The 27,605-nt window shown below is 41.9% G+C and overlaps 1 protein-coding gene across 1 annotated transcript; it reads right to left on the reverse strand.

Moving 5' to 3' along the window:
- Positions 1 to 10,571: 10,571 nt before the first annotated feature.
- On the reverse strand, positions 10,572 to 12,990 carry LOC125551055. Its single transcript, XM_048714206.1, has 4 exons — positions 12,619 to 12,990; positions 12,451 to 12,491; positions 12,336 to 12,366; positions 10,572 to 10,798 (listed from the first exon to the last, which is right to left on the reverse strand). The coding sequence occupies exons 1-4, from the start codon at positions 12,963 to 12,965 to the stop codon at positions 10,777 to 10,779; spliced, it is 441 nt and encodes a 146-aa protein (XP_048570163.1). The 5' UTR covers positions 12,966 to 12,990; the 3' UTR covers positions 10,572 to 10,776.
- Between the last annotated feature and the right edge of the window lie 14,615 nt (positions 12,991 to 27,605).

Genomic DNA, 27,605 nt, shown 5'->3' on the forward strand with positions numbered 1-27,605 from the left:
GCGCCTTTGATTTCCATCTCCAAAGTACTGTCATGATCTCTATCGTCACCGGCATGACACCATGATCTCCATCATCTTGATCTTTATCAACGTGTCGTCACATGGTCGTCTCGCCAACAATTGCTCCTGCAACTATTGCTATCGCATAGCGATAAATTAAAGCAATTATTTGGCGCTTGCATCTTATGCAATAGAGAGATAACCATAAGGCTTTTGCCAGTTGTCGATAACTTCAACAAAACATGATCATCTCATACAACAACTTATATCTCATCACGTGTTGACCATATCACATCACAACATGCCCTGCAAAAACAAGTTAGACGTCCTCTACTTTGTTGTTGCAAGTTTTACGTGGCTGCTACTAGGCTTAAGCAAGAACCAATCTTACCTACGCATCAAAAACCACAACGATAGATTGTCAAGTTGGTGCTGTTTTAACCTTCGCAAGGACCGGGCGTAGCCACACTCGGTTCAACTAAAGTTGGAGAAACTGACACCCGCCAGCCACCTGTGTGCAAAGCACGTCAGTAGAACCAGTCTCGCGTAAGCGTACGCGTAATGTCGGTCCGAGCCGCTTCATCCAACAATACCGCCGAACCAAAGTATGACATGCTGGTAAGCAGTATGACTTATATCGCCCACAACTCACTTGTGTTCTACTCGTGCACAACATCAACGCATAAAACCTAGCTCTGATACCACTGTTGGGGAACGTAGTAATTTCAAAAATTTCCTACGCACACGCAAGATCATGGTGATGCATAGCAACAAGAGGGGAGAGTGTTGTCTACGTACCCTCATAGACCGGAAGCGGAAGCGTTAGCACAACGCGGTTGATGTAGTTGTACGTCTTCATGGCCCGACCGATCAAGCACCGAAACTATGGCACCTCCGAGTTCTAGCACAGGTTAAGCTCGATGACGATCCCCGGACTCCGATCCAGCAAAGTGTTGGGGAAGAGTTCCGTCAGCATGACGGCGTGGTGACGATCTTGATGTTCTACCGTCGCCGGGCTTCGCCTAAGCACCGCTACAATATTATCGAGGATTATGGTGGAGGGGGGCACCACACATGGCTAAGAGATCTCAAGGATCAATTGTGGTGTCTAGAGGTGCCCCCTTGACCCCGTTTATAAAGGAGCAAGGGGGGAGGCCGGCCGGCCCTTGGGGCGCGCCAAGGAGGAGGAGTCCTCCTCCTAGTAGGAGTAGGACTCCCCTTTTTCCTACTCCTACTAGGAGGGGGAAAGGAAGGGGGAGAGGGAGAAGGAAAGGGGGGCGCCGCCCCCCTCTCCTAGTCCAATTCGGACCAGAGGGGGAGGGGGTGCGCGGCCCACCCTGGCCACCACTCTCTCTCTCCACTAGGGCCCATAAGGCCCATTACTTCTCCCGGGGGGTTCCGGTAACCCTCCGGCACTCCGGTTTTCTCCGAAATCACCCGGAACACTTTCGGTGTACGAATATAGCCGTCCAATATATCAATCTTTATGTCTCGACCATTTCGAGACTCCTCGTCATGTCCCCAATCTCATCCGGGACTCCGAACTCCTTCGGTACATCAAAACTCATAAACTCATAATATAACTGTCATCGAAACCTTAAGCGTGCGGACCCTACGGGTTCGAGAACAATGTAGACATGACCGAGACACGTCTCCGGTCAATAACCAATAGCGGAACCTGGATGCTCATATTGGCTCCCACATATTCTACGAAGATCTTTATCGGTCAGACCGCATAACAACATACGTTGTTCCCTTTATCATCGGTATGTTACTTGCCCGAGATTGGATCGTCGGTATCTCAATACCTAGTTCAATCTCGTTACTGGCAAGTCTCTTTACTCGTTCCGTAATACATCATCTCGCAACTAACTCATTAGTTGCAATGCTTGCAAGGCTTATGTGATGTTCATTACCGAGAGGGCCCAGAGATACCTCTCCGACAATCGGAGTGACAAATCCTAATCTCGAAATATGCCAACCCAACATGTACCTTTGGAGACACCTGTAGAGCTCCTTTATAATCACCCAGTTACGTTGTGACGTTTGGTAGCACACAAAGTGTTCCTCCGGCAAACGGGAGTTGCATAATCTCATAGTCATAGGAACATGTATAAGTCATGAAGAAAGCAATAGCAACATACTAAACGATCGGGTGCTAAGCTAATGGAATGGGTCATGTCAATCACATCATTCTCCTAATGATGTGATCCCGTTAATCAAATGACAACACATGTCTATGGTTAGGAAACATAACCATCTTCGATTAACGAGCTAGTCAAGTAGAGGCACACTAGTGACGTTTAGTTTGTCTATGTATTCACACAAGTATTATGTTTCCGGATAATACAATTCTAGCATGAATAATAAACATTTATCATGATATAAGGAAATAAATAATAACTTTATTATTGCCTCTAGGGCATATTTCCTTCACTACAAAGCTCGACTATTGCGAAAGGTTTTCGACAAGTTCAAGGAGTTGACTATGATGAGACCTTCTCGCCCCTAGCGATGCATAAGTCTGTCCGAATCATGTTAACAATTGCTGCATTTATGATTACAAAATTTGGCAAATGGATGTCAAAACTGCATTCCTTAATGGATATCTTAAAGAAGAGTTGTATATGATGCAACCAGAAGGTTTTGTCGATCCTAAAGGTGCTAACAAAGTGTGCAAGCTCCAGCGATCCATTTATGGACTGGTGCAAGCATCTCGGAGTTGGAATATACGTTTTGATAGTGTGATCAAAGCATATGGTTTTATACAGACTTTTGGAGAAGCCTGTATTTACAAGAAAGTGAGTGGGAGCTCTGTAGCATTTCTAATATTATATGTGGATGACATATTGTTGATTGGAAATAATACAGAATCTCTAGGTAGCACAAAAGGATACTTGAATAAGAATTTTTCAATAAAATACCTCGGTGAAGCTGGTTATATATTGGGCATCAAGATCTATAGATATAGATCAAGATGCTGAATTGGACTTTCACAAAGCACATACCTTGATAAAGTCTTGAAGAAGTTCAAAATGGATCAGTCAAAGAAAGTGTTCTTGCCTGTTTACAAGGTGTGAAGTTGAGTCAGACTCAATTCCCGACCACTGTAGAAGATAGAGAGAAAATGAAAGTCATTCCCTATGCCTCAGCCATAGGTTCTATCATGTATGCAATGCTGTGTACCAGACCTGATGTGTGCCTTGCTATAAGTTTAGCAGGGAGGTACCAAAGTAATCCAGGAGTGGATCACTAGACAACAGTCAAGAACATCTTGAAATACCTTAAAAAGACTAAGGATATGTTTCTCGTTTATGGAGGTGACAAAGAGCTTGTCGTAAATGGTTACGTCGATGCAAGCTTTGACATTGATCCGGATGACTCTAAGTCACAAACCGGATATGTATTTTTATTGAATGGTGGGGCTGTCAGTTGGTACAGTTCCAAGCAGAGCATCGTGGAGGGATCCACGTGTGAAGCGGAGTACATAGCTGCTTCGGAAGCAGCAAATGAAGGAGTCTGGATGAAGGAATTCATATCTGATTTAGGTGTAATACCTAGTGCATCAGGTCTAATGAAAATCTTTTGTGACAATATTGGAGCAATTGCCTTGGCGAAGGAATCCAGATTTCACAAGAGAACCAAACACATCAAGAGACACTTCAATTCCATCTGCGATCATGTCAAGGAGGGAAACATAGAGATTTGCAAGATACATACGGATCTAAATGTTGCAGACCCATTGACTAAGTCTCTCTCACGAGCAAAACATGATCACCACCAAGACTCCATGGGTGTTAGAATCATTACTATGTAATCTAGATTATTGACTCTAGTGCAAGTGGGAGACCAAAGGAAATATGCCCTAGAGGCAATAATAAAGTTGTTATTTATATTTCCTTATATCATGATAAATGCTTATTATTCATGCTAGAATGGTATTAACCGGAAACTTAGTACATGCGTGAATACATAGACAAAACAGAGTGTCCCTAGTATGCCTCTACTTGACTAGCTCGTTAATCAAAGATGGTTAAGTTTCCTGAACAAAGACATGTGTTTTCATTTGATGAATGGGATCACATCATTAGAGAATGATGTGATGGACAAGACCCATCCGTTAGCTTAGCATTATGATTGTTTAGTTTTATTGCTATTGCTTTCTTCATGACTTATACATATTCCTCTTACTATGAGCTTATGCAACTCCCGAATACCGAAGGAACACCTTGTGTGCTATCAAACGTCACAACGTAACTGGGTGATTATAAAGATGCTCTACCGGTGTCTCCAAAGGTGTTTGTTGAGTTGGCATAGATCGAGATTAGGATTTGTCACTCCGAGTATCGGAGAGGTATCTCTGGGCCCTCTCGGTAATGCACATCACTATAAGCCTTGCAAGCAATGTGACTAATGAGTTAGCTGCGGGATGATGCATTACGGAACGAGTAAAGATACTTCCTGGTAACGAGATTGAACTAGGTATGATGATACCGACGATCGAATCTCGGGCAAGGAACATACCGACGACAAAGGGAACAACGTATGTTGTTAAGCGGTTTGACCGATAAAGATCTTCGTAGAATATGTAGGAGCCAATATAAGCATCCAGGTTCCGCTATTGGTTATTAATCAGAGATGTGTATCGGTCATGTCTACATAGTTCTCGAACCCGTAGGGTCCGCACGGTTAACGTTCGATGATGATTTGTATTATGAGTTGTGTGTTTTGATGACCGAAGTTTGTTCGGAGTCCCGGATGAGTTCAGGGACATGACGAGGAGTCTCTAAATGGTCGAGAGGTAAATATTGATATATTGGACGAACGTATTCGGACACCGGAATGGTTTCGAAAAGGTTCAGGTATTTTCGGAGTACCGAGAGGTTACTGGAACCCCTCAGGGGAATACTGGGCCTATATGGGCAATAGGGGAGAGGGGAGGCAGCCCACAAGGGGTGGTCGCGCCCCCTCCCTATAGGTAGTCCCAATTGAACTAGGGAGGGGGACGCCCTCTTTCCTTCTCCTCTTCCTCTTCCTTCCCTCTTTCCCCTCTCCGGAAAAGGATAGGGAGTCCGACTAGGATTGGGAGTCCTAGTTGGACTCCCTCCTTTGGCGCGCCCCCTAGGCCGGCCGCCTCCTCCCCTCCTCCTTTATATACGGGGGCGGGAGGCACCCCAAACGCACATACATTGTTCCTCAGCCGTGTGCGGTGCCCCCCTCCATAGTTTACCACCTCGGTCATGTTGTCGTAGTGCTTAGGGGAAGCCCCGCGCGGATCACATCATTAGTGCCATCACCAAGTCGTCATGCTGACGAAAATCTCCCTCTACCCTCTACTGGATCAAGAGCTCGAGGGACGTCATCATGCTGAACGTTTGTTGAACACGGAGGTGCTGTATGTTCGGTACTTGGATCGGTTGCATCGCGAAGACGTTCGACTACATCAACCGCGTTAACATAATGTTTCCGCTTTTGGTCTACGAGGGTACGTGGACACACTCTGCCCCTCTCGTTGCTATGAATCTCCTAGATAGATCTTGCGTGATCGTAGGAAATTATTTGAAATTGCATGCTACATTACCCAACAAAATGGTAGTTTCCTATTTACTTTCTTTGCATTCTTTTACTTTCCATTCCATAAACCCAAAATACCAAAAATATTACTTTACCGTTTATCCATCTATATCATATCTCACTTCGCAAATTACCATGAAGGGATTAACAACCCCTTTATCGCGTTGGGTGCAAGTTGGTGTTTGTTTGTGCAGGTATTCGGTGGCTTGTGCGTTGCCTCCTACTGGATTGATACCTTGGTTCTCAAAACCGAGGGAAATACTTACTCTACTTTGCTGCATCACCCTTTCCTCTTCAAGGGAAAAACCAACGGAAGCTCAAGAGGTAGCATGTAGACACACTCTCCCCCTCTCGTCGCTATGCATCTCCTAGATAGATCTTGCGTGAGCGTAGGAATTTTTTTTTGAAATTGCATGCTACGTTTCCTAAAAGTCCCTCGTAAGTCTTCTGGTCCTCCCCCGAAGCTTGTACGGTCTCTTATGTTACAGAAAAAATGCGCGTAAAATTTCATCGTGTTTGAACTTTGGTAGGTATGGTTTTTCTGCAAAATAAAAACATGCAAAAAACAGAAACTGGCACTAGGCACTAAATTAATAGGTTAGTCCATAAAAATAGTATAAATGACATACAAAGCATACAAAAGTGATAATATAATAACATGAAACAATGAAAATTATAGATACGTTTGAGACGTATCAACATCCCCTAGCTTAATTCCTAGTCGTCCTCGAATAGGTAAATGATAATAAAAGAATGTTTTTATGTTGAATGCTACCTAACATGTCCTTAATCAAAGATGTATTGCAGGATGAATATTGGGATAGGAGTGACTGAAGGCAATAGTCTATCAATTTGACACGAAAACAACTAATACATGAACATACCAATAAAAATCATTGCCTTTTTCAAAATAGAGATGCTAAAGAACGTGATCTCTACACACTTAATCATGGAAAGCATGGAATGCTCAGTCTTCCGAACATAATAATATCAAGTCATGAAGAACCTCGGTGCCAAACCAAGTAATTGATTCATTCTTTTCCTCGCTTCAGGATTTTAAACTTTTTGAGTGTGAGCCAAAGACTTGGCACTTTGGATGGCAAAGAGAATGATGATTAGGGTTTATAAGGAAAGACAAAAAGGTATAGGAAAGTCTTACATTAACGAGGCTTGATCATTAGGCAATGGAGAGGCCTTATAATCGATGTTAATGCAAGGAGTAGGGATTGTCATGCAACGAATGCACTAGAGCTATAAGTGTATGAAAGCACTCTTTAAATGAAACTAAGTGGGTGTGCATCCAACTTTTTTGCTCATGAAGACCTCAAGCATTTTGAGGAAGCTCGTCATTGCAATATACAAGCCAAGTTCTATAATGTAAACATCCCACTAGTATTATATACAAAAATGAAAATCTCGAAACTCTACATATGAAATACATGGTGCTACTTTGAAGCACAAGTGTGGTAAGAGGATAGTAGTGTACCCCCTCTCTCATTTTATTTTTTTCCTTTTTAATTTTTTTAATGTCCTCATGGACCGTATCCCCTACTTTTTGAGGAATCATAAGTCTCCACCAATTCATATCCTCACAGGTAGGGGGGCACTCTAATAATAATGATCATCACACATTTATTTTACTTACAACTCAACAACTGAAAAATAATTACTATATATGAATGGCTCTTGCAATGTACCAAGATGTGCAATGATCTAGCATAAGATGTATTATAATAATGAATGGTGGCTTTGCCACAAAATATCATGTCAGCTCTATATGATCATGCAAAGCAATATGACGAATGAACACTCAAGTCATATGAATAGTAACAATGGAAGTTACATGACAATATATCTCAGAATGGCTATGGAAATGCCATAATAGGTAGGTATATATGGTGGCTATATTGAGGAAGGATATAATGAGGCTTATGTGTGAAAGAGCGAATCATTTCACGGAGTTGGATGCATCGGCGAAGTTTGCACCATGACTCGAGATGAGAGTGAGAAATGCATGGTGCCGAAGAGGCTAGCAAAATATGGATAGTTGGGAGTGCTTTAAAGTCCAAAAACTCACATTAAAAATAAAATACCCAAGTACTTATTGCAAAAGTTTATTAGCCCTTGAAGCAAAGAATAACTTGCATGCCCCTAGGGGGGCAGGTTGCTAGGAGTTAACCATCACGCGCCCCCAATCCAAACACACAAAGGAAGTGAATCAAAGATAAATCATGCTCCAACTTCCTTGCTATGCCAATGACTAACACTTTCATGTAGAGAGAGAGAGAGACCGAAAGCCATCTAGCTATTTCTATGGAGACGTAGGTCCTAATGGAACTACTCCATATCATCATGGAGGCAAGGTTGATGAAGATAGCCTCCCCAATGATTTTCCCCTCTGGTAGAGTACCAGAACAAGGCTCCAGATGGGATCATGCAAGAACAGAGACTTGCGGTGGTGATAAAATTGTTTCGGGTCTCACTCCAAGGGTTTAGAATATATGAGAATTTATAGGCTAGGAATTAGGGCAAACGGAGCCACAAGGGGGCCACAAGTCAGATCGGCGCGCGTACCCCCTGGGCGCGCCCCCTACTTGTGGGTCCCTCATAAGTCTTCTGGCCCTTCCCCGAAGCTTCTAAGGTCTTTTATGTTCCATAAAAAAACCACGTAAAATTTCATTGTGTTTTGACTTTGGTAGGTGTGGTTTTTATGTGAAACAAAAAAAGTGCAAAAAACAGGAACTGAAACTTGGCACTAAATCAATAGGTTGGTATAGAAAAATAGTATAAAATGACATATAAAGCATACAAAAGTGATAATATAATAATATGAAAGAATAAAAAAATTATAGATACATTGGAAATGTATCAGAGCACGTGTGTATTTCTCCCTATGCGAGAAGCATAAGTTCTTTTACTTCGAAAGTGCAAGTGTCTTCACCCCCATGAGATTATAAATCAGTTACACTTGAGAGCACGACATAGTAAAATTTGGAAGCACATGTAGTTCACTTTGGAAGCACAATTTCTATGGAAAAAAGTTTGTTGAAATCTATTAACACGGCCTAGTTTTGAAGACCTCGACGTGAGGAATGCTATCATAAAAATGATTTGCGATTTGGACATACAGTTCAAGAGATATATCATTTTGAAAAGGCTAATCCATGAAATAAACTCAACAAACCCATCCATTCCTCTTCCGCGTGGGAAGGAATCACAGTAGAATGCCCCACTTGTCACCATAAGAGGAGATGGAAGTGACCTATGAAAGAGATACCTCTTAACAGGAGCTTTTGAGTACCTTTTATAGAAACGAGTATATTTGGGTAGATCGTCCTTGGAGCGAGACATGGGTAATATAGATGTACAACCATTATGGAACCCAAGCCCAATAATATTCATCTAAGCCTACCAGCCCACTCAGTTCTAGTCTAGGTAGCTCAACAAGCAAAAATGTACAATATAACTAGTACCGGTGAACTAAGCCTAACTAAAATGATTAGGTTCTTTGTGGTGAAACCAATTCATTTAGGTTCAAGTCCTAAAATTGACACAAATGGTCGCATATTACTTGGATTTATTTTCTGCTTTATGATGTTATTATTTCAGCGGTATGGCATACCGTCGACTATGAGATGCATATGGCGATTTCATCAATCTCAAGATATATTGTCTCAGTCGCATGGAGATGCTTACAGAGAGAGGGTATGTGTTGATAACACTATGGCTAGATAGATCCACAAGGTAAAGAACACCAAAATTTTCTATTGTGTGCGTAGGGCACGGCCGAGCATGCAAACGTGCACTGCTCTCATGGGCCGGCCCATCACATGTTGTTTTTGGTCGAGTAGCGAAAGCTTTCATTCAGAGCCAAATGTGCCTATTGGAATGGGCTGCACCATACTTTTTTCACCTTTTTATTTTCTAAAAATTTAATTTTATAGATTCTTTTCTAAGAATCATATCACAGATTTATTTTCAAAGAAATTTTACTACAGAAAAAATAAAAATTAACAAATTTAAAAGAAATGTTTAGGATTTTTAAAATTTGAAGTTTTATAAATGCTTATGAATTGAAAAAATATTCATGAAAAATATTTTGGTTTTCAAAATGTCCATGAGTTTGAAAAAGTAAACAGAACATGAAATATAAAAGGTAAATCACTTTTTTTTTCAAATCCAGATGCACGAAGCATCCGTGGACTAGGATTCTTCAAGAAACCTTGAGAAACCATGAGTTTGTCTTGCGGGTTTCGATCCTCATCGTGTTTTTCCATTTGGACGTAGTCGATGGTGCTCCGACGTAATTTCTTGCCGTCTAGGGGACGGCACCAAAACTATGCAAGGGTTCAATAACGACGACTACGACTCATGGGTGCTGGTCATTAGGGACACGTACATGAAGATTTTCCGACTGCCATCTTCCATAATTAACATCTCCCATAATTAATTAATTACATGCCTAGTTGAAAGAAATATCATAATTCTAATTGTTTACCGTCCTAGTTAATTGCATTAATGACTCTGATTCCAAATTGATTTGGCGCCACGAAAATCCCATTTAATTGCAGATAATTAATTAGACACATAATTAACCATCTGGACTATAAATTATATTGATGACCTAATTTTTAAATTTATTTTCAAATTATTTTCACATTAACTACTATGTGTGAAATGATGACATACCAACTTCAATTTAATAGTAGAGCTTATTCTCTGCGGAGAACAAAAACTGACGGTATGTTTCTACTTTCTATAAAAACTAGTAAGCGTGCACGTGCAATGCACGTTCGACAATGCAATTCATTTTTGAATTTCACCTTTGCTTAATTAGTTTTATTTTTGTGATTGTTTGTTCGTCTACACCTTTTTTTCAAGTAGGTAAAGAAAAAAAATGGAAATGTCATATGTGCTATTCTCAAAAATAAAAATGAAAAGGAGTGTTGTGTTTTTTTAACAAATAATTATGATAAGTGTAATGTTATGCAAAATTATTCGTTTGAAAAAAAATACTCTAATAAATATTTTCAGTCAATGTTTAGATCATACGTAGTGTTGTGGAAATCCCACCAGTACAAGGCTCAAATATCAAATATCATCTAATCCATCGCATGTATAAAATCTTGTAGTCCATTTTGTACCAGCAAGGTGGACGACTCGTTCCTCTGCATGCTTATGCTTCTTTCGATTCAGATTCCATCAAAAAGAAAAGTCTTCCGCTCTACAAGTAGTAGGTAGAATGCATGTAAGTGCAATCAATTCTTTTGGATTTGAAAATATCATTGTCACTCTTATGCATATCACAAAGTCTCCTCGGAAGGATTGTAAACTGACATCTCAGTTAGCTTCAGAAGGGCCTCTAGAACAAGAGTGAGGGGGAAACAGATTCACAACAAGCTACAACTAATATACTCTATATAGTTATAAAGCAAGTTAGAGGTGAACTTCTGACGGTCTTACAGATCCACACCAGAATAATCACGGGAGAAACATTAACCATATCACAGATGAGCTACAGCAAACTGAACCTTGGTAGCAAATGCAAGGCTATCAGCAAATATAACTAAGGAAGTCCTACCTTTGAATTAAATATGGACTAAAATGATATGCTTTTGTACCAATTTACACTAATCCCTATTGCAACAAATAATAATAGCTGGTACAGTTGTACACCACTAAAATTACTATTAAAATGTCACTTCAATCCAGTGCCGGGATAAAATGAAACCTTGGAACATAATCCCCCAACAGCAAAATACACATGTAAAATTGTAGTACCAAAATTGAGTTGACTGGAGATGTATTCGGATTTTTGGATGAGGCAACCTGAAGACTAACTACACTTATTTGTCAAAACACGGAACTAACTACATTCAATCTTTCGTCGTGTTCTCTTCAAATCAAGCTCAAAGATCAGAAATCAAGTCAACAATGTCAAGAAGGAAGTCTCCCTCGGAAGATGGAAATAAAGAAAACAAAGAAAAATGGATTAAGGGGAGGTTTAGCGGTCGGTTGCGTGACGCTAACAGAGTTGGACCGTGATTGACCACATGGAACCATAGACCGCGAGTCGGGTGAGAAATGATACATGGAAGCATGCTTGGTTAATAACTACTGTCATGCACTCGTGGAGTGCTTTTGTTGCTTCAACTCCATCTAAAGTCCTATGAATAAATACTCTAAACTCAAACTCCACCAGGTCAATAAAACGTCAGAAGTCCTAGCTACATATTTGATTCAACAGTCAATATGGACTTCAAAATGCCATTGACAGGACGACAGTACATCGAACAAAAAAATTAGTTGCTTTAGAATCCCATGCTGAAGCTTTATATGTGTTCTATGTCATGTATCTGTTCTTCTGTTCCATATCCCGAAACAAAGAAGTGTGTTTAAACTCTGCAGCATACGATCTCATGTATATGTCCTACCTATTCCATTGCCCATTTACTTTTGCATGGCCTTCTGTTCACCACAATAACTAAATTATGCCCAAAGAACTCAGTCCTCTTAATTCACAACTTGGTACACATAAAACTTACATCATGAGATAAAAAAATCAAGTGAGCGAGCACAAAAAAGCAAACAAGCAGCTACCTTAATCAATTAGAAGAACCACGATCTGACACATGAGAACATACTGATATGAAAAAGCAAGCGAGCACACTTGTAGGCAAAAGAAGCAAGCAAGCAGCCATCTTAATTAACAGTTGGACCTTGATCGGTTAGAACAATTTGGTTGACATGAGACTAATTACCTGCAGGTTTCGTGGGTGCAGCAGATCAGTTCTGCAGAGGCAGCCAGCACGTAAGTATCATGGCGGACTTGTATCTCGTTTCCAATAAAGACGGGCTATCCGGTTTAGTTAGTACCTTTGCGTCGTCTAGACTGTGGCGTGAAGTTCCATAGGCACCTATGTTGTGGCCGGTGCGTGGGCATGAACGTGAACGACGAAAAGAGGAAACTTATTACTGGCTTCTCTGACTCACGGATCAGGTTGGCGGCCACGCGCGCGACGAAAGAGGAGGGCGACAGCGTACCTAGGGCAACGGAGGAGGAGCGGCCGGCGGCAGCCTACGCTTGTGCTTCCATCAGAGGAGGAGCGGCCGCCGGTGGCGGCGGCGGCGGTCCGAGCTTGCTTTATGTGCGGCGGCGGCGACCCACGCTCGCATCCTTCAACAGGGAGCCGTAGTCGACGCCTCCCTAGCGACGGCGAGAGACGGGGCGCTAAACCCGTGGCTGAGGACGGCAGCCTCCAGCAGGAGGTTGGAGGTGGAGGAGAGTGGTGTCTGCGCCAGGAAGATTGGGGGTGGGTGAGGGGTAGGCGGATCAGCGGCGGTTCGTCCGTGCGGCGGCCGCTCACGTCCCAACAGGCAGCGGGTTGCATCGTGTGCTCCAGTGATTAGTTTCCTGTCTTCGTGTCGCATGATTAGGGTGGTGTGGGTCGTGGAATTCCATCTTTTCCTCCGCAGTGGAGTACGGTCAGTCAATTTAAATTACTAAGTGCACACAAAAAAGTACCAAGTTAAGGACAACTGTTAGATTAAGTTTAGTTAGACTAATCGTGTGGTGTTGGCTGGTTCGTGCGATGTTGTGGGGCTAATTATGAGGTGCACATAAGAAAGTTTTTATTTATAATTGTTTAATAATAGTAGTAGAGAAGAAAAGAAAAAAACTGACTATATGGGAATGGAGCGTGCTCGCCGGGCCTCAGTTGCTTGGATCGGACTCCACGTGGCGTGGATTGTTGGATGCACGACTCGATGCACGCCAAAATAATTGTTGGAATCTTGCCTTCTATTCCGTCCCTTTCTGTCTCCCGATAACATGGACCAAATTAGTGAATGTATAGACTTTGCCGTCACGTTTCGTTTAGATCGAAGGATAGACATCGTGAGCTAGCAATCAAGCGTTGTTGATGGCCGGGATGGCATAGGCATTGTGGACAGGGTTCGTCATCCTTCATAAACAAAGCAACCCATCAAAGTATATGGTCGAACAATACGCTGTGATGAGGAGACCTCCAAAAAAACCGATCTATAGATACAACATGAAACATAAAACTAGCTTAACGCCTTGTCAAGCCTGGCAGTAGAAGCCTGATGAGGATGCGACGCCCCTAGGAGGGTGACGACACTAAGCGTCGTCGCTGCCGAACCTGATCATACAAACCAAGCAGCCCCAGTCACCATTCGCACAGATGCGGCCACCGCAACGCAACCATGAAGCCTCGGAACTCCACTGCACCATTGTACCATCAACGACGGTTGAAGCCCCCAACCACCACTATCACCCTCGTCTATGGCTGCCCAGATCTGATGAGGCAACACCCAACCATGATGACAACAAGGACCATGTCCACGCGGTTGGACGTCGAGACCGTACTCCACCTAGCCCGGGGAAGAGCCGCGAGGAGAAGGCCTAGCAAGTTCAACGGCAGTGCGAGCCCCACACGGATGTTAAGGTCCTATAAAGGGAGACACGGATGCGGGAGAGCTCCCGCCGCCGCCGACCTCCACAAGGGGCTTGCTATGAGGGGGAGGAGGCAGATGAAGGAAATATGCCCTAGAGGCAATAATAAAGTTGTTATTTATATTTTCTTATATCATGATAAATGTTTATTATTCATGCTAGAATTGTATTAATCGGAAACTTAGTACATGTGTGAATACATAGACAAACTGAGCGTCACTAGTATGTCTCTACTTGACTAGCTCGTTAATCAAAGATGGTTAAGTTTCCTAACCATTGACATGAGTTGTCATTTGATTATCAGGATCACATCATTAGAGAATGATGTGATTGACTTGACCCATCAGTTAGCTTAGCACGATGATGGTTTAGTTTGTTGCTATTGCTTTATTTATAACTTATACATGTTCCTATGACTATGAGATTATGCAACTCCCGAATACCGGAGGAACACTCACTAGTAGAAAACGGGGCTTTGGTCCAGGCCGGGTCAGCCCATTAGTCCCGGTTCAGTCCAGAACCGGGACCAATGGGGGCATTGGTCCCGGTTCGTGAGCCCAGGGGGCCGGCCGGGCCACGTGGGCCATTGGTCCCGGTTCATCTGGACCTTTTGGTCCCGATTGATGGGATGAACCGGGACCAATGGGCCTTGCTCCTGGCCCACAACCATTGGTCCCGGTTCGTGCCTCAAATCGGGACTAAAGATTAGACCTTTAGTCCCGGTTTGAGGCACGAACCGGGACTAATGAAAATGGGACCTTTAGTCCCGGTTCGTGCCACGAACCGGTACTAAAGGTCCCATTTTCAAACTCTACCCCCCCCCCCGTGGATCTCCTTTTCAATTTTAAAAAAATAAAAGAAAATGATGGAAATGTCAAAAAAAAATAAAAGAAAATAAGTTTCCCATGTGATATGTGGTCTAGTTGTTGGGAAAATTTGCAAATGTGAATTTTGACTTTATTTGCAAAATCTCTCTAAAATTTGTAAAAATGGGCATAACTTTTGCATACTAACTCGGATGAAAAAGTTTTTTATATGAAAAATCATCTACTTGAAAAGTTACATCCGAATTTAACTGGGGGAACCTTGTTAAACATTTTCAAAATCCTCAAAAACCAAATAGAAAAAAAGTTACGGGGCTTTTAAGATCTAGAGTGAAAAAAATCGAAAAAAATTCAAACAGTGGGCAAACTGTGGTCAAATAATGGTCAAACTAATTATTCTAGAATATTAGTGTTACTAAATAATTATTTCTGTTATTTCAAGTTTGGTCAAATCTGGTCAAACTATGGTCAAACTGTGGTCAAACTAATTATTCAAGAAATATTAGTGTTACTAAATAATAATTGTTTTTTAAAACAATAGTTTCAAAATAAAACTATGAAATGTGTCACTTCATGCTCAAGCAAAATTCCTGAAGGTTAATAGGATTAACATCTTAGTATTGTCAGGAAAACAACAGGTGTAGACTTGGAGCGAGGGAGAATAGAACCCGGAAGTTAAGCGTGCTCGGGCTGGGGGAGTGGGAGGATGGGTGACCGTTCGGGAAGTTAGATGATTTGGAATGATGAGAGGTGATTAGAGGATAAATTGAGAAGTGATGAGGGGTGGTGATTACAAACTAGAGGTTAAAATAATTCAGAAATTTGAAAACCAAAAAAAATTCAAAAATTTTTTTCAAAAAAAATCATAAAATTTCACGTGGCCGCGCCCTTTAGTCCCGGTTCTGGATTGAACTGGGACTAAAGGGATAGGCATTAGTACCGACCCTTTAGTCCCGGTTCTAGAACCGGGACTAAAGGCCCTTATGAACCGGGACTGAAGGCCCTTTTTCTACTAGTGACTTAGTGTGCTATCAAATGTCACAACGTAACTGGGTGACTATAAAGATGCTCTACAGGTGTCTCCGGTGATGTTTGTTGAGTTGGCATAGATCGAGATTAGGATTTGTCACTCTGTGTATCGGAGAGGTATATCTGGGCCCTCTCGGTAATGCACATCACTATAAGCCTTGCAAGCAATGTGACTAATGAGTTAGTTACGAGATGTTGCATTATGGAACGAGTAAAGAGACTTGCCGGTAACGAGATTGAACTAGGTATTGAGATACCAACGATCGAATCTCGGGCAAGTAACATACCGATGACAAAGTAAACAACGTATGTTGTTATGCGGTTTGACCGATAAAGATCTTCGTAGAATATGTAGGAACCAATATGAGCATCTAGGTTCCGCTATTGGTTATTGACTGGAGATGAGTCTTGGTCATGTCTACATAGTTCTCGAACCCTTAGGGTCCGCACGCTTAACGTTCGATAACGATCGGTATTATGAGTTTATTTGTTTTGATGTACTGAAGGTAGTTTGGAGTCCCGGATGTGATCACAGACATGATGAGGAGTCTCGAAATGGTCGAGACATAAATATTGATATATTGGAAGGCTATGTTTGGACATCGGAATGGTTCCGGATTAGTTCGGGCATTTACCGGAGTACCTGGGGGTTACCGGAACCCCCCAGGGAGTCAATGGGCCTTATTGGGCCTTAGTGGGAGAGACGAGGAGGCGGCCAAGGTGGAGCCCCCCCCCCCCAAGCCCAATCCGAATTGGGTGCCGCCCTTTCCTTTCCTCTCTCTCCCCCTTCCTTCCTCTCCTACTCCAACTAGGGAAGTGGGAATCCTACTCCCACCGGGAGTAGGACTCCCCCCTTGGGCGCGCCATGAGAGGGCCGGCCCTCCCCTCCTCCACTCCTTTATATACGGTGGAGGGGGGCACCCCATACACACAAGTTGATTGTTTAGCCATGTGCGGTGCCCTCCTCCATAGATTTCGACCTTGATCATATTGTTGAAGAGTTTAGGCGAAGCCCTGCGTCGGTAACTTCATCATCACCGTCATCACGCCGTCGTGCTGACGAAACTCTCCCTCGACCTCAGCTGGATCTAGAGTTCATGGGACGTCACCGAGCTGAACGTGTGCAGATCGCGGAGGTGTCGTACCTTCGGTGCTAGGATCGGTCGGATCGTGAAGACGTACGACTACATCAACCGCGTTGTCATAACGCTTCCGCTTACGGTCTACGAGGGTACGTGGACAACACTCTCCCCTCTCGTTGCTATGCATCACCTAGATGGATCTTGCGTGTGCGTAGGAATTTTTTTGAAATTACTGCGTTCCCCAATAGTGGCATCAGAGCCAGGTTTATGCGTAGATCTTATATGCACGAGTAGAACACAAAGGAGTTGTGGGCATGGGTATATACATATTGCTTGTCGTCACTAGTTGTTTCTTGATTCAGCAGTATTGTTGGATGAAGCGGCCCGGGCCGACATTACATGACCGCCTTCATGAGACTGGTTCTACCGACGTGCTTTGCACACAGGTGGCTGGCGGGTGTCTGTTTCTCCAACATTAGTTGAATCGGATTCAATGAACAGGGTTCTTTCTGAAGATCAAAAATCAATCACTATACCACGTTGTGGGTTTTATGCCGTAGGTAGGAACGATACTTGCTAAGCCCGTAGCAGCCACGTAAAACTTGCAACAACAAAGTAGAGGACGTCTAACTTGTTTTTGCAGGGCATGTTGTGATGTGATATGGTCAAGACGTGATGAAATATAAATTGTTGTATAAGATGATCATGTTTTGCTAAAGTTATCGGCAACTCGCAGGAGCCTTATGATTGTCTCTTTATTGCATAAGATGCAAGCGCTATATAATTGCTTTACTTTATCGCTATGCGATAGCAATAGTTGCAAAAGCAATAGTTGGCGAGACGACCATGTGACGACACGTTGATAAAGATCAAGATGATGGAGATCATGGTGTCATGCCGGTGACGATGGAGATCATGACGGTACTTTGGAGATGGAGATCAAAGGCACAAGATGATGATGGCCATATCATGTCACATATTTTGATTGCATGTGATGTTTATCTTTTATGCATCCTATTTTGCTTAGTACGACGGTAGCATTATGAGATGATCCTTTACTAAAAATTTCAAGGTATAAGTGTTCTCCCTGAGTATGCACCGTTGTGACAGTTCGTCGTGCCGAGACACCACGTGATGATCGGGTGTGATAAGCTCTACGTTCACATACAATGGGTGCAAGCCAGTTTTGCACACGCAGAATACTCGGGTTAAACTTGACGAGCCTAGCATATGCAGATATGGCCTCGGAACACTGAGACCGAAAGGTCGAGCGTGAATCATATAGTAGATATGATCAACAAAGTGATGTTCATCATTGAAAGCTACTCCATCTCACGTGATGATCGGACATGGTTTAGTTGATATGGATCACGTGATCACTTAGATGATTAGAGGGATGTCTATCTAAGTGGGAGTTATTAAGTAATATGATTAAATTGAACTTAAATTTATCATGAACTTAGTTCTTAAGCAATGATACGGAGTAGCTCCGTGATCTAGGGATTATCCTCATTGCTGCACAGAAGAATTATGTCCTTGATGTACCGCTAGGTGACGGACCTATTGCAGGAATAGATGCAGACGTTATGCACGTTTGGCAAGCTCGATATGATGACTACTTGATAGTTTAGTGCGCCATGCTTTATGGCTTAGAACCGGGACTTCAAAAACATTTTGAACGCCGCGGAGCATATAAGATGTTCCAAGAGCTGAAATTGGTATTTCAGACTCATGCCCGAGTCGAGAGGTATGATACCTCTGACAAGTACTTTGCCTGCAAGATGGAGGAGAATAGCTCAACCAGTGAGCATGTGCTCAGATTGTCTGAGTACTACAATCACTTGAATCAAGTGGGAGTTTATCTTCCAGATAAGATAGTGATTGGCGGAGTTCCCTAGTCACTATCACCAAGTCACTAGAACTTCGTGATGAACTATAATATGCAAGGGATGACGAAAACGAATCCCGAGCTCTTCGTGATGCTCAAATCGGAGAAGGTAGAAATCTAGAAAAGCATCAAATGTTGATGGTTGACAAGACCACTAGTTTCAAGTAAAAGGGCAAGGGAAAGAAAGGGAACTTCAAGAAGAATGGAAAGCAAGTTGCCACTCCCATGAAGAAGCCCAAAGCTAGACCCAAGCCCGAAACTTAGTGCTTCTACTACAAAGGAAATGGTCACTGGAACTGGAACTGCCCTAGATACTTGGCAGATAAGAAGGATGGTAAAGTGAACAAAGGTATATTTGATATACATGTTATTGATGTGTACTTTACTAGTGATTATAGCAACCCCTCGGTATTTGATACTGGTTCAGTTGCTAAGAGTAGTAACTCAAAACAGGAGTTGCAAAAAAATAGAGACTAGTTAAGGACGAGGTGATGGTGTGAGTTGGAAGTGATTCCAAGGTTGATAAGATCACCATCGCACACTCCCTTTACCTTCGGGATTAGTGTTGAACCTTAAATAGATGTTATTTGGTGTTTGTGTTGAGCCTAAATATGATTGGATCATGTTTATTGCAATACGGTTATTCATTTAAGTCAAAGAATAATTGTTGTTCTATTTACATGAATAAAACCTTCTATGGTCATACACTCAATATAAATGGTTTATTGAATCTCGATCGTAGTGATACACATATTCATAATATTGAAGCCAAAAGATGCGAAGTTAATAATGATAGTGAAACTTAGATGTGGCACTGCCATTTAGGTCATATTGATGTAAAGCGCAGGAAGAAACTCCATGCTGATGGACTTTTGGAATCATTTGATTGTGAATCACTAGATGCTTGCGAACCATGCCTCATGGGCAAGATGACAAAGACTCTATTCTTCGGAACAATGGAGCGAGCAACATACTTGTTGGAAATAATACATACTGATGTGTGCGGTCCAATGAGTGTTGAGGATCGAGGCGGGTATCGTTATTTTCTGACCTTCACAGATGATTTGAGCAGATATGGGTATATCTACTTGATGAAACATTTGAAAAGTTCAAAGAATTTCAAAGTGAAGTGGAAAATCATCATAACAAGAATATAAAGTTTCTATGATCTAATCGCGGAAACAAATATTTGAGTTACGAGTTTGGTCTTCATTTGAAACAATGTGGAATAGTTTCGCAACTCACGCCACCTTGAACACCATAATGTAATGGTGTGTCCGAACGACATAACCGTACTTTATTAGATATGATGCAATCTATGATGTCTCTTACCAAATTACCACTATCATTTTGGGGTTATGCATTAGAGACAGCTATATGCACGTTAAATAGGGCACCGTCTAAAATCCGTTGAGACGACACCGTATGAACTATGGTTTGGCTAGAAACCCAAGTTGTCGTTTCTTAAATTTTGGGGCTGCGATGCTTATGTGAAAAAGCTTCAACCTGATAACTCGAACCCAAATCGGAGAAATGTGTCTTCATAGGATACCCAAAGGAGACTGTTGGGTACACCTTCTATCACCGATCCAATGGCAAGATATTCGTTGCTAAGAATGGATCCTTTCTAGAGAAGGAGTTTCTCTCGAAAGAAGTGAGTGGGAGGAAAGTAGAAATTGATGAGGTAACTGTACCTGCTCCCTTATTGAAAAGTAGTTCATCACAAAAATCAGTTTTAGTGATGCCTACACCAATTGGTGAGGAAGTTAATGATGATGATCATGAAATTTCAGATCAAGTTACTACCAAACTTCGTAGGTCAACTAGAGTACGTTCCGCGCCAGAGTGGTACGGTAATCCTATTCTGGAAGTCATGTTACTAGACCATGACGAACCTACGAACTATGGGGAAGCGACGATGAGCGCAGATTCCATGAAATGGCTTAAGGCCATGAAATCTGAGATGGGATCCATGTATGAGAACAAAGTATGGACTTTGATTGACTTGCCCGATGATCGGTGAGCCATTCAGAATAAATGGATCTTCAAGAGGAAGACGGACACTGATAGTAGTGTTACTATCTAAAAAGCTCGAATTGTTGCAAAAGGTTTTCGACAAGTTCAAGGTGTTGACTACAATGAGATTTTCTCACTCGTATCGATGCTTAAAAGTTTGTTCGAATCATGTTAGCAGTTGCCGCATTTTATGAAATATGGCAAATGGATATCAAAACTACATTCCTTAATGGATTTATTAAAAGAAGAGTTGTATATGATACAACTAGAAGGTTTCGTCAATCCTAAAGATGCTAACAAAGTGTGCGAGCTCCAGCAATCCATCTATGGACTGGTGCAAGCATCTCGGAGTTGGAATATACGCTTTGATGAGTCGATCAAAACATATAGTTTTATACAGACTTGTGGTGAAGCCTGTATTTACAAGAAAGTGAGTGGGAGCACTATAGCCTTTCTGATAAGTATATGTGAATGACATATTGTTGATCAGAAATGATGTAGAATTTTCTGGAAAGCATAAAGGAGTGTTTGAAAGGAGTTTTTCAAGGAGAGACCTCGGTAAAGCTGCTTACATATTGAGCATCAAGTTCTATAGATATAGATCAAGACGCTTGATAAGTTTTTTCAATGAGTACATACCTTGACAAGATTTTAAAGGAGTTCAAAATGGATCAGTCAAATAAGGAATTCTTGCCTGTGTTGCAAGGTGAGAAGTTGAGTAAAGACTCAAAACCCGACCACGGCAGAAAATAGAAAGAAAATGAAAAGTCATTCCCTATGCCTCAGCCATAGGTTCTATAAAGTATGCTATGCTGTGTACCAGACCTATTGTGTACCTCACCAAGAGTTTGGCAAGAGGGTACAATAGTGATCCAGGAGTGGATCGCTGGACATCAATCAAAATTATCCTTAGTGGAATAAGAATATGTTTCTTAGTTATGGAGGTGACAAAAAGTTCATCATAAAGAGTTACGTCGATGCAAGTTTTGACACCGATCTGGATGACTCTGAGTCTCAATCTGGATACATATTGAAAGTGGGAGCAATTAGCTAGAGTAGCTCCGTGTAGAGCATTATAGACATAATTTTTTTGCAAAATTCATACGGCTCTAAATGTGGCAGACCCATTGACTAAATTTCTCTCACAAGCAAAACATGATCACTCTTTGGGTGTTAATCACATAGCGATGTGAACTAGATTATTGACTCTAGTAAACCCTTTGGGTATTAGTCACATGAAGATGTGAACTAATCACATAAAGATGTGAAATAATCACATAAAGATGTGAACTAATCACATAAAGATGTGAACTACTGGTGTGAAATCACATGACGATGTGAACTGGATTATTGACTCTAGTGCAAGTGGGAGACTGAAGGAAATATGCCCTAGAGGCAATAATAAAGTTGTTATTTATATTTCCTTATATCATGATAAATGTTTATTATTCATGCTAGAATTGTATTAACCGGAAACTTAGTACATGTGTGAATACATAGACAAACTGAGTGTCACTAGTATGCCTCTACTTGACTAGCTCGTTAATCAAAATGGTTAAGTTTCCTAACCATTGACATGAGTTGTCATTTGATTAATGGGATCACATCATTAGAGAATGATGTGATTGACTTGACCCATCTGTTAGCTTAGCACGATGAACGTTTAGTTTGTTGCTATTGCTTTGTTCATAACTTATACATGTTCCTATGATTATGAGATTATGCAACTCCCGAATACCAGAGGAACACTTAGTGTGCTATAAAACGTCAAAACGTAACTGGGTGACTATAAAGATGCTCTACAGGTGTCTCCGATGGTGTTTATTGAGTTGGCATAATTCGAGATTAGGATTTGTCACTCTATGTATCGAAGAGGTATCTCTGGGCCCTCTTGGTAATGCACATCACTATAAGCCTTGCAAGAAATGTGACTAATGAGTTAGTTACGGGATGTTGCATTATGAACGAGTAAAGAGACTTTCCGGTAATGAGATCGAACTAGGTATTGAGATATCGACGATCGAATCTCGGGCAAGAAACATACCGATGACAAAGGGAACAACACATGTTGTTATGCGGTTTGACCGATAAAGATCTTCGTAGAATATGTAGGAACCAATATGAGCATCCAGTTTCCGCTATTGGTTATTGACCGGAGATGAGTCTCGGTCATGTATACATAGTTCTCGAACCCGTAGGGTCCACACGCTTAACGTTCGATGTTGATCGGTAATATGAGTTTATGTGTTTTGATGTACCGAAGGTAGTTCGGAGTCCCGGATGTGATCACGGACATGACGAGGAGTCTAGAAATGGTCGAGACATAAAGATCGACATATTGGATGGCTATGTTTGGACATCGGAATGGTTCCAGATGAGTTCAGGCATTTACCGGAGTACCGAGGGGTTACTGGAACCCCCCCCCCCCCCGGGGGGGGAATGGGCCTTTTTGGGCCTTAGTGGGGGAGGGGGGGGGGCGGACAAGGTGGAGGGCACGCCCCCCAAGCTCAATCCAAGTTTTCCACGAGCGGGGCCCTCCCCTTCTTGGGCGCCTCTGCCTCCAGATCCGTGGAGGTCGGCCTTTTCTTCCTTCCCCCTCCGGGGGGAAGTTGCTTTCCTCCTCTTCTTCCTCCTCCTCCTCGTCGTCTTCGGCAGTGGGGGAGGAATGGGTTTCGGCGTCTTCGGATGTCATGTCTGAAGTACCTTTGCGGCGGAGTCCACTTCGGGTCTCCTTGGCTTTCTTCTTGCCCCTCTTCTCCGGCGCCTGGTAAGGCACCAGAACCAGTATCTTCATTAGAAGTGGGATTGTTGGTTCTTCGGGCAGCGGAGCCGCACACTGGATCCACTCCACCTTCTTTGTCTAGACCTGGAAAGATAGATAGGGAAGCTTAGACGTCTACCTTGAATATACAGGTGAAGAATATATCTCAAAATACAGAAAATTTACCGGACTGGTGGGATGGGTTAGGTTGTACCCACGGTCCTCGGTCGTCTTCGGCCACGTTTCATTGGCCTTAATAAGCACCCTCCAGATGTCTTCGTGAGTAGCACCGAAGAACTGTTGAAGTTTCTGGTGCTTGGACGGATTGAACTCCCATAAATTGCAAGTCCGCCTATGGCTAGGAAGTATCCGACGAAAAAGCATCGCCTGGATCATATTAACGAGCTTGATATTCTTGTCCACCATGATGTTGATGCGCATTTGCAGTGCAACCAGCTCGTCCGATGATGCCCAGTCTAGGCCCTTCTCTTGCCAGGTGGTAAGCCGCATTGGGGCCCCGGATTTGAATTATGGAGCCGCGGCCCAGGTGGTGTCGCGGGGCTTTGTGACATAGAACCACTGCTTCTGCCACCCCTTGACGGTTGATACATCTCCAACGTATCTATAATTTTTGATTGCTCCATGCTATATTATCTAGTGTTTTGGACAATATTGGGCTTTATTATCCACTTTTATATTATTTTTGGGACAAACCTATTAACCGGAGGCCCAGCCCAGAATTGTTGTTTTTGCCTGTTTTAGGGTTTCGAAGAAAAGGAATATCAAACGGAGTCCAAACGGAATGAAACCTTCGGGAACGTGATTTTCTCACCGAATACAACTCAGGAGACTTGGACCCTACGTCAAGGCACGTAACAGGAGGCCACGAGGTAGGGGGCGCGCCCTACCCTACCAGGCGCGCCCCCCACCATTGTGGGCCCCCTGTTGCTCCACCAACGTACTTCTTCCTCCTATATATACCCACGTACCCCCAAACAATCAGATACGGAGCCAAAACCCTAATTCCACCACCGTAACATTCTGTATCCACGAGATCCCATCTTGGGGCCTGTTCCGGAGCTCCGCCGGAGGGGGCATCGATCACGGAGGGCTTCTACATCAACACCATAGCCTCTCCGATGCAGTGTGAGTAGTTTACTTCAGACCTACGGGTCCATAGTTAGTAGCTAGATGGCTTCTTCTCTCTTTTTGGATCTCAATACAATGTTCTCCTCCTCTCTTGTGGAGATCTATTCGATGTAATCTTCTTTTTGCGGTGTGTTTGTTGAGACCGATGAATTGTGGGTTTATGATCAAGTCTATCTATGAATAATATTTGAATCTTCTCTGAATTCTTTTATGTATGATTGGTTATCTTTGCAAGTCTCTTCGAATTATCAGTTTGGTTTGGCCTACTAGATTGATCTTTCTTGCAATGGGAGAAGTGCTTAGCTTTGGGTTCAATCTTGCGGTGTCCTTTCCCGGTGACAGTAAGGGCAGCAAGGCACGTATTGTATTGTTGCCATCGAGGATAACAAGATGGGGTTTTCTTCATATTGCATGAGTCTATCCCTCTACATCATGTCATCTTGCTTAAGGCGTTACTCTGTTTTAACTTAATACTCTAGATGCATGCTGGATAGCGGTCGATGAGTGAAGTAATAGTAGTAGATGCAGGCAGGAGTCGGTCTACTTGTCTCGGACGTGATGCCTATAGACATGATCATACCTTTATATTCTCATAACTATGCTCAATTCTGTCAATTTCTCAACAGTAATTTGTTCACCCACCATAGAATACTTATGCTCTTGAGAGAAGCTACTAGTGAAACCTATGGCCCTCGGGTCTATCTTTATCATATGAATCTCCTACTACTTAGTTATTTACTTTGCCTTTATTTTACTTTGCATCTTTATCATAAAAATACCAAAAATATTATCTTATCATATCTATCAGATCTCACTCTCTTAAGTGGCCCTATAGGGATTGACAACCCCTATTTGCGTTGGTTGTGAGGATTTATTTGTTTTGTGCAGGTACGAGGGACTTGCATGCAGCCTCCTACTGGATTGATACCTTGGTTCTCAAAAACTGAGGGAAATACTTACGCTACTTTGCTGCATCATCCTTCCTCTTCGGGGAAAACCAACGCAGTGCTAAAAGAGGTAGCAAGAAGGATTTCTGGCACCGTTGCCAGGGAGGTCTACGCAGAAGTCAACATACCAAGTACCCATCACATACCCTTATCTCCCGCATTACATTATTTGCCATTTGCCTCTCGTTTTCCTCTCCCCCAATTCACCCTTGCCATTTTATTCGCCCTCTCTCTCTCTATCCTCCCTCTCTTTCTCTATTTGCCCCTTTTTGTCCGCTTGCTTTTTGTTTGCTTGTGTGTTAGTTTGCTTGTTTGTTGCAATGGCTCAAGATAATACTAAATTGTGTGACTTCACCAATACCAACAAAAATGATTTTATTAGCACTCCGATTGCTCCTCTTACCGATGTTGAATCTTGTGAAATTAATACTGCTTTGCTGAATCTTGTCATGAAAGATCCGTTCTCCGGCCTTCCTAGTGAAGATGCCGCTACCCATCTTAATAGCTTCGTTGATTTGTGTGACATGCAAAATAAGAAAGATGTGGATAATGATACTGTTAAATTGAAGCTATTTCCTTTTTCGCTTAGAGATCGTGCTAAAGCTTGGTTTTCGTCTTTGCCTAAAAATAGTATTGATTCATGGAACAAGTGCAAAGATGCTTTTATCTCTAAGTATTTTCCTCCTGCTAAGATCATCTCTCTTAGAAACGATATTATGAACTTTAAGCAACTTGATCATGAACATGTTGCACAAGCTTGGGAGATAATGAAATTAATGATATGTAATTGTCTACTCATGGTTTAAATTTGTGGATGATTATACAAAAAAATTATGCCGGATTGAATTTTGCTTCTAGAAATCTTTTAGATTCGGCCATGGGAGGCACTTTTGTGGAAATCACCTTAGGAGAAGCTACTAAACTCCTAGATAATATTATGGTTAATTATTTTCAATGGCATACTGAAAGATCTACTAATAAAAAGGTGCATGCGATAGAAGAAATTAATGTTTTGAATGGAAAGATGGATGAACTTATGAAATTATTTGCTAATAAGAGTGTGTCTTCTGATCCTAATGATATGCCCTTGTCTACTTTGATTGAGAATAATAATTAATCTATGGATGTGAATTTTGTTGGTAGGAACAATTTTGGTAACAACGCGTATAGAGGGAATTTCAATCCTAGGCCTTATCCTAGTAATTCCTCTAATAATTATGGTAATTCCTACAACAATTCTTATGGAAATTATAATAAGACGCCCTCTGATTTTGATCCTACTATTAAAGAATTTATTACATCGCAAAAGAATTTTAATGCTATGATTGAAGAAAAATTGCTTAAGATTGATGATTTGGCTAGGAACATTGATAGAATTGCTCTTGATGTTGATTCTTTGAAACTTAGATCTATTCCACCTAAGCATGATATCAATGAGTGTCTCAAAGCCATGAGAATTTCCATTGATGAGTGCAAAGAAAGAACCGCTAGGATGCGTGATAAGAAAGATGCCTTTATAAAAGCATGTTCTTCTAGTTCCTATGAAAATAATGATGAAGATCTAAAAGTTATTGATGTGTCCCCTATTAAATCTTTGTTTTGCAATATGAATATTGATAATGATGGGACTGAATATGATCCACCTTTACCTAGAAGGCGTTCCAAGAATTCTGAATCTTTTGACCTTGATACTAAATTTGATAAAAGTGGGATTGAAGAAATTAAAACCCTAGATGTTGCTAAACCCACTATTATGGATTTCAAGACATTTAACGATGAAAATTGCTCTTTGATTGATTGTATTTCCTTGTTGCAATCCGTGCTAAATTCTCCTCATGCTTATAGTCAAAATAAAGCGT

This window comes from Triticum urartu, chromosome 4, assembly GCF_003073215.2.
Source record: "Triticum urartu cultivar G1812 chromosome 4, Tu2.1, whole genome shotgun sequence".
NCBI classification, from domain to species: Eukaryota; Viridiplantae; Streptophyta; class Magnoliopsida; order Poales; family Poaceae; genus Triticum; species Triticum urartu.

What these genes read in the sequence shown, in the direction of transcription:
- LOC125551055 (XM_048714206.1), bottom strand. Translation starts at nt 12,965, where the DNA reads ATGCAACCCGCTGCCTGTTGGGACGTGAGCGGCCGCCGCACGGACGAA. An exon ending in CTCCTCCTCCGTTGCCCTAG is followed by an intron (nt 12,492 to 12,618) that starts GTACGCTGTCGC and finishes GCCACAACATAG; the next exon opens with GTGCCTATGGAACTTCACGC. An exon ending in ACAGTCTAGACGACGCAAAG is followed by an intron (nt 12,367 to 12,450) that starts GTACTAACTAAA and finishes CTGCCTCTGCAG; the next exon opens with AACTGATCTGCTGCACCCAC.